Source organism: Xiphophorus couchianus, chromosome 5 (genome assembly GCF_001444195.1).
Source record: "Xiphophorus couchianus chromosome 5, X_couchianus-1.0, whole genome shotgun sequence".
In the NCBI taxonomy this organism is placed as follows: domain Eukaryota; kingdom Metazoa; phylum Chordata; class Actinopteri; order Cyprinodontiformes; family Poeciliidae; genus Xiphophorus; species Xiphophorus couchianus.
This window is the reverse complement of record NC_040232.1, coordinates 14719271-14726639: the sequence shown is the minus strand read 5'-3', so window position 1 is coordinate 14726639 and position 7369 is coordinate 14719271. Positions and strand designations below refer to the sequence as shown.

The window sequence follows — 7369 nt, the reverse complement described above, 5'->3', positions numbered from 1 at the left end:
TTTTTCTAACTCCTCGTGCTTGATATTAAAAATGTTTGATGATCTCAAACAAATAAGTGTGACAACAAAAGCAAAAATGAAAAATGAACATTTTTTTCACGGTAGAGCTTTTGATGACATTGATTCTGATGTCCGAGTTGCGGTAACAAATCTTTCCATTGTCCATCTATTAATTTCGTAGTTCTGTTATTTTTATTTGTTTAACTTCTCGTCGTTCACAATGACATACATCCGTGGTATATTTTGTTTTTACGTTTACAACGTAAAAACGAAACAGCTTACGGATCGAACAACAATAATCAGTTAAAATTATTAGGGGGAAAACATCCGGTTATCGACGTTTCGGGTGTGGATGGGTGGATAAATCGACAGATGATTAAGCGGCCTGACGGTTTTGCTGCTTGGGCGGAATCAGTCGTGTCCAATCGAGGGCCGAGCGTTAAAAAAAACGAGTTCCAAAACTTTTGAAGAAGCTCCTTTGTTGTCTAAGACAACTGAGCAAAGTTTCCTTTGAAATACATCCAAAGCAAAGTTTCATTCGGGTTCTCATTAGATTGCAACAGTATGTAACGCTTCTTCAAACGACTTTGAGTGAAGTTTTTTCCTCCTTGGAGAGAAGATTTTCCAAAGACAGTAAGTTTTGCTGTGGTCATCTGATCGGCGAGCGGAAAGAGGACAAACAATGGCAGAAACAGACCTCCCAGAGTTAGCGTTGGACGAGGGAAACGTAGGACATGTCTGCTCAGATATATTGACAAAACGAGTCTGGCGTCCTTTTTATCTTTTAGGTTGTATTTATTGTTTTCATAACGTAGAAGGTGGATGTGTTTATATAATGAAGCTAAACTTGTTACTGTTGCGCTAAGGAGTTTGTATTACAGGGTTAACGCGAAGAAAAGCAGAAGTTCAGGCACTTGTGTGTTAGAAAACCGGTGGTATGAGAGTGATTTCTGCCCCTGATTCTGCAGTGAGCATCAGATCCCAGCAGCTCAGGGACTGAGAGCATGGCAGCGCAGTTCACCATTGATGATGCCTTCGTGTTGGATGGAGATGAGGAGGAGGCTGTGAGTGATGGAGACCCGGAGGGCTGGAAGAGCAGGGACAGGGACAGAGACGGAGAGATGACGTTTGGGCCCCTGTCTTTCTCCAAACCGCAGACCCACCCTTCAGCTGCAGGCACAAGCTCACCTGATCACAGCAATATGAAGTATCAGGTACAAAAAAAAACTCACCGTCCACCTTCATCCTTTTTTTTTATGTAGCCCGGCTTATTCCCTAATATCTGCTGATTCCCATAGAATCTGGAAAATGAAGACGCAATGGGCAACAATGGCAATTCTTCCTTCAATAACTTCTTCAAAATCAGGTAGGGCTGAGGTTGGGGGAGTTTCTGTAATATCTTATAAAGTTTTCTACAAATCAGGTCCTTAAAGTACTTTCACAGAGCTTTTATCATTTCCCAGCTCTGGAAATAAAGGACACTTTGGGAAGAATGATTGAGCTTTAAGATTTTATTGTTAACAATCAAATATACTCATTTCTAAAGGTTAAGTACTTCTTAAATTGATTTATGTTTAACTTACACCAATTTTCTCTCAATTGGCACATCTGAACTTGAATTTTTGGCTTGTTTTTTCAGGGTTCTATGGAATCCACTGAAATCATTAAGATATTCCTTTTTGCCCCAAAATATACATTAGGGCTGAGGTAGTGCCTATTCCCAGCACTCATTGGGCAACCGGTGGGGTACTGTACACCCTGGACTGGCTGTCAGTCTGTCAGCAGATAAGTCATTCACACATTTTAAAACAAATACCTAATTGGCTACTTTTTGGACATCTAAACGCTCTTACATCAGATTTTTATTGAGTATTAAAAGCTAGGTCAGGCATAGGAATCAAATAAAGCACTGAAACATTTCATTTTTTACTTTTACAGGAAGTAGTAAAATTCTGCTTACCTGTATTTACCATGTAATAAATCAGTCTATAGTTGACAAACCTAAGTGCTGGAGATTTTAAAGTAAAACTGACTTAACTAGACAATAACTAACAATGAATATGTGTTGATTAGAATACTGCTGGATCAGAATATATTGACTTTTGAGTCTTAAGCAGTATAAAACTTTGAAACATATGTAGGATCACTGTCTACATTTATGACTTGACTACTTAAATATATGTTTGTAGAAATCCTCTTTAAGAAGTATGAATTGCTTGAAGATTTTTTTTTTAATTTCTGAATGAATTGAAGATGAAATAGTTTTAAATGTTAAATATTTATAGCAAAATATAACAGCCATCACTGTAAATACAGTACACAGTGAAATCCTACAAGATAATTAAAACCCCAATTAAAAAGAATTGACAGCATACTCCTTTACTCTGTTTCAAGACAAATTATAACTTGTCAGCCTGTTCTTTTACACAACAAAAAAATCAATGTGCATCAGTTTACAGCATATTTATTTTTTCGGCAGTCTCAGTTCAAAATCTCGGTTCTGTCCAACTTAATTTGTCAGAGAAAAAAGCTTTGAATTTTCTGTGTTCTGAACTTATACATCCTTCCTCTCCAAAGTGATCCGGCAACTCTGTCGTACTGCAGCTCTCAGTGGTCCTTCAGCACCCTGAGCTCGGTCACGCAGCTCTCGGCACACTGCTGCGGGTAAGTTCGGTCCTCAACCGCCTGCCTTCACACAGAGAAACACAAACAAATAGAAATAATAGAGAGAGGCATGTTTCTCAGGTGGGTCTCCCATCCGCTGGTGAAGAAAAACAGAAGAGTTGTCCTTGCTTCATTCCTCCTCCTCATTACTGGAGTTGGTAAGTTTTAAGCAAATAAGGTGTTGCTTTTACTCATTACAGTTAAAATACGCAATTACAGTATTAGTTTGTGCAGGACTTTGTAAACCTTAAAATGTCTTCAATTTGCCAAAACCTTTTAGCACCTTCTGTTCCTTCAATTTTCTTACATGTTTCTTAATAATAGTAACACATTTTAAAGGCTTTCTTTAGCAAATATTTAAAATGCATGTGAATAGTCAGTGTTTACAACATTGACCCTTTTTCCTACTTAATACAGTTTTGTTCATAAATCCTGAACTCTCACATGCTGGATATAAAGACAGGGCACATCCAATCGAATTGGATGTGCAGAGTCATACGGTCACAGATCCAAGATTTCAGTGCCCTGAGCTTCTAGCTGCTTTGTTACGACTGTAGCCTTGTGACATGACTCTCTATCATGCTGGAAAATACTCACATCACCAAACTCAAAAGTATGTTGGGTTTTTTTTTCACTGTAGTTCTGATTGTAGGATTAGCCTCATTAGCCTGCTAGACAGGAAACCTCTGCCTTGGTATAAAGTGATCTCTCGTAGCTTTTCTTCTTGCGTTTTCCTGTATTAGCTTCATTCATCTTCCCATCGGCTCTGACCAGGCTCCCTGTCTCTGCTGACGAAAAGCATTCCCACAGCCTGATGCTGCCACCACCAAATTTTAGCTGAGACATCAGGGCAAAAACTGGAACTGCAAAGTTTGCACAACATCAGTGGCTCTTTAGAAGGCTTTAAATGTGTTATTATTTTAACAGGAACAGCTCCACCGCACAGTTTGCATAGTGTTGTGTCAGTGACATCTCCACGGATTGGACTTTGTCCGTACTGATCAGCTAAATATCAGCCTTCTCTGTTTTTCACTTCACCTTTAAGATAAATTAGAAATGGTAAATTTGAGTTATTGATAGTATTATCTGTCTTTCCTTCTCACTCTTCTTTCATTTTTATGCTTCTTTTCAGCTCTCATTTTCACAGGGATTGTTATACAGCTAAATCCAAATGCAGGTAAGAAACCTCTGAGCTGCAGCAGTTTATAATTTTTGTTTCCTGAAGTTGCGTAATCAATCTGTTAATCATTGTGTATTTAGTGGAAAATCCCAGATAGATAAACTGATTATACACATTTCATGACCAACTGACTGAATTGCAAATAAATACATGTTTTACTGCATCATACAAGGTACAAAAACTACCTGAAATCTGTTCTTTTACAAGATATTTTTGAAATTGACTAATAATAACGTTTTTATTGATGATCAGTAGTTGAAAATTGGCCTACATTGGCGCTGGCTGCCTGATAATGTATCTCTAGCAAATGCATGTACGGTCTTGTCTTTATGAGGCCATGACATGCCCTGCTTGGTTGGTGGTAAAGGGGTTTCAAGAGTTCAAAGCCCAAGTTCAGATGTTGCTATAGAGATGTTTCTTAACCTCTTTATGAAGGCTAACATCCCCTGCTGCTCTGCTTTTATAACTGCACTGAAGTCACAGGGCTGGAGGAGAAACCAAAGGTCAGGGGCTTGTGGGGTTTGTGTGAAATGGAGGCTATGAGTTTCCAGAATGGATTTTCACATGTTGTTTCTGATGGTACAGAGCAGCAGTAGGGTGCTAGCCTCACTGCACTATTTATGTTTTTGTAAAAAGCCTTGGAATAAAGTTGTTTTGTTTTTTTCTTTTACTGCATCAGTTGACATTTCTAACAATGACAGTCAGTTGACTGAGTTTTGTCATTTTATACTTTTAGTGTTCCATGATGTTCCGTATTGTCCTGAGAATTAGATATTACAGGACAAAGTCGCTCTTCAATATGGGAAAAACAGGAAAACATATTTGCCCAGGCGGAAAATATGTGCATTGATTATCAGAAGTTTGTCTGCAATAAAACAGCAGCTCACCCAACCCGGCCCATATCTACAGTCAGAGGATTGGTTCAAAGTTTTACGCAACCGAAACTTTGACAAACAAGGCAGGAGGAACACCTGGTTTATCTTACCAATAAATACATTGAGCAAAATGATGGGCTGGCCGGGGAGAGAAGGCTTTTTTTCTGTACTACTGTTATGGAGGACAGTAGGACCTCCTGATACGATCAACTGGGACTTCAACTGGCAATGTGTGCTTTGATCAGTGATCTAAATAGTGATCTAAAACTTCTATCCAAATAACAACAGAAAATGTTCATCGGACGGAGTCGATGTTCTCCCAGGGCTGTCAGTCCTCAGACCTGAAATCACATAGAAAAGCTGTGGGAAGAGAAGAAGAGCATCTCGGTTTGCTTCAGTTCTGTGAACTGCAGCTTAAATCACCTGTAAGACGTTCTCTTTGCCTTAGATTGTATCAGATCTCTGCGCCACATTTACGTATTGCTCTTATCACAGAGCAAGTCTGAATTGTCTGGTCGCATTAACAGATGGGAAGACATTATTTAACATTCAGATCTTCTTCTCAGAATCAACCGATTGAACCCCAGAGGAAAGGAGTTACTTTCAGAAACTTTTTTTAGTGTAAAATAACAACTTAACATAAACCTTCGATAATATTAATGAATTAAATTAATGTTTGGTTGCACAGATAAGCAGAGCTGTCACTAATCAAAGTGTCCCTACAGGTGTTTCAAGTGCTATTTTCTTTGTTCCTGGATTTCTTCTTTTTATCCCCGGAGGTGAGTAGATTTTCCCTTTCATCAAATGTGCATTTTAATTTTAACATTTTTTTTTTTTTTTAAGATATTCTGGTACCTTTTGTTTTAGACGTTTTGTAACACTCTTTTTCCAGATTTAGAATATATATATCTACCAGCAGGGGGCGATGAGAGTTATTTTGTAAATCAGGATTTCTCAGGACTTTTAAAAAGTTGTATATTTTCTTATATCTGAATTTTTTCATTAGTCTTAAAGCCTTTAGTTTCACCCTAAATTTATACATGTGCTTTTGCTTTATTTTATGCCATTTTTAAAAACATTTTTATTTCTATTTTTTCAATTATCCATTCCATGTTTTGTACTTCTGGCTCAGCACCTTGAGTGTTTCTATGCTGTGATAATACTTGTCATGTGGAACTGCATAGAGGCCTGTTGGGAAGCATCCATTGCTTGACACTGAGCCATTTCCACAAATCTGGCGGGGGGAATCGGTTCACTGGTGTTTGTTCAAAGATTTAGAATAAATATATTATCATTATTTGATCCACTTAATACTCTGCTGGGAGATAAAATCAATGTTTTTCAAGCCAGATCTTGTTCAATATTTAAACAGCTGGTTAAAACCAGTGAAAGGATAAAAAAGCAGCTACTTCAAATGGCTGGAATAAATTACACCAAGATATGTGAAAAAATATTTTTTTCTGAATTTGCAAAGTATCTTACTGAGTAAGTTAACCCGGTAATGAGTCATAATTCAGCTAAGTCTTATTTTCATAATTGTCTTAAGGAGTAAATTGATCTACCAAATGGAAAGAGGGTGTGATAAAAAGATCCCCCAAAATAAAGTACATTTAAATTTTTCTATGAATGATATTTGAACATTTTACGATTATTTTTCTGTATAATTCACACACAAAAAAAGAGATTTATACCCGTGTTTTTAGCACAGGGGTTCATTGTGGTTTATTTACATGTAGCTACTGGAATATAGAAGGGAGAAAATGGTAACATGTGGGAGTGAAATGAGGATAAAAACTGACAGAGGGGTGAATTGATCCAGAGTCCTGTGAAAGCCTCTCTTTTTCTTTCAATAACTGTCATTTCCATTTTTTTCCTGCAGCGTATCACGTGATCTACATCACCTGTGCTGTCCAGGGTCGAAGAGGCTTCAAATTTTTCTACTTGCCTTACTTTGAAAAATGAGATTTCACTACGCATTACATTTCACTCCATTCCTGGTGTTCTATTTCATTGAACTGTTGTTTTCATTGTAACTTCTGTAGCATAATATACTGTCACATTGTTGTTGTTTTTTTTATCATTGTAATGACCACTGCTACTTGAACCACTCTGTGCCTTGACTACATTTCCCCTACATGAACTATCGTTGCTCTGTGTACACACTAAAAGGAGATTGGTCTTGCCTGTGGTTTTTAGTGTTGTGTGAATAATGTCTGTGAATAAAAAATAAAAAAGTGTATATATTTTAATTTGTTGCAGAGGAATTTGGTTTTCAATTAGACTCATAATGAGCATTCCTTAATCTTTTTTTTTTTTATGTTTAGATGATGAATGCATTATTTCTATTGATATTAAATTCACACCAGCTGCTGATAACGGCCCTTGTAGTGCTAAACAAATTAGTCCATACATTATTTGTAATTAAGTGCAATGGCACAGGGATTAGGTGTTTTAAAACAAAGAAAATATTGGTTTCTTGGCTTATTTTGCCTTTTTATTAAATAGGCAAAGAAAACAGCTTTCTGATGACTACGGAAGATGTTTTGGAGCCAGCTTACTATGGATCTTTTAACCAAATATTAGGGTGTGTGTGTGAATTTTTGAGCCGGTATATAGATGATTAAATTTAAAATGGTTTGAAAACCCTAAA

The 7369-nt window shown here is 37.2% G+C and overlaps 1 protein-coding gene across 1 annotated transcript; it reads left to right on the top strand.

The window, feature by feature from the left end:
* Positions 1 to 409: 409 nt before the first annotated feature.
* Positions 410 to 6968, top strand: tmem134 (transmembrane protein 134). The gene is made up of 8 exons (XM_028019041.1): positions 410 to 633; positions 969 to 1214; positions 1299 to 1366; positions 2578 to 2664; positions 2746 to 2822; positions 3797 to 3841; positions 5445 to 5498; positions 6599 to 6968. Exons 2-8 carry the CDS (start codon positions 1005 to 1007, stop codon positions 6679 to 6681), a joined length of 624 nt encoding a protein of 207 aa, XP_027874842.1. The 5' UTR covers positions 410 to 633; positions 969 to 1004; the 3' UTR covers positions 6682 to 6968.
* The last annotated feature ends 401 nt before the right edge of the window (positions 6969 to 7369 follow it).

Excerpts from the sequence above, each read along its gene's own strand:
- tmem134 (XM_028019041.1), top strand. The coding sequence starts at position 1,005 with ATGGCAGCGCAGTTCACCATTGATGATGCCTTCGTGTTGGATGGAGAT. Across the intron at positions 1,367-2,577 it reads AATAACTTCTTCAAAATCAG|TGATCCGGCAACTCTGTCGT; the intron begins GTAGGGCTGAGG and ends TCCTCTCCAAAG. Across the intron at positions 2,823-3,796 it reads CCTCCTCATTACTGGAGTTG|CTCTCATTTTCACAGGGATT; the intron begins GTAAGTTTTAAG and ends GCTTCTTTTCAG.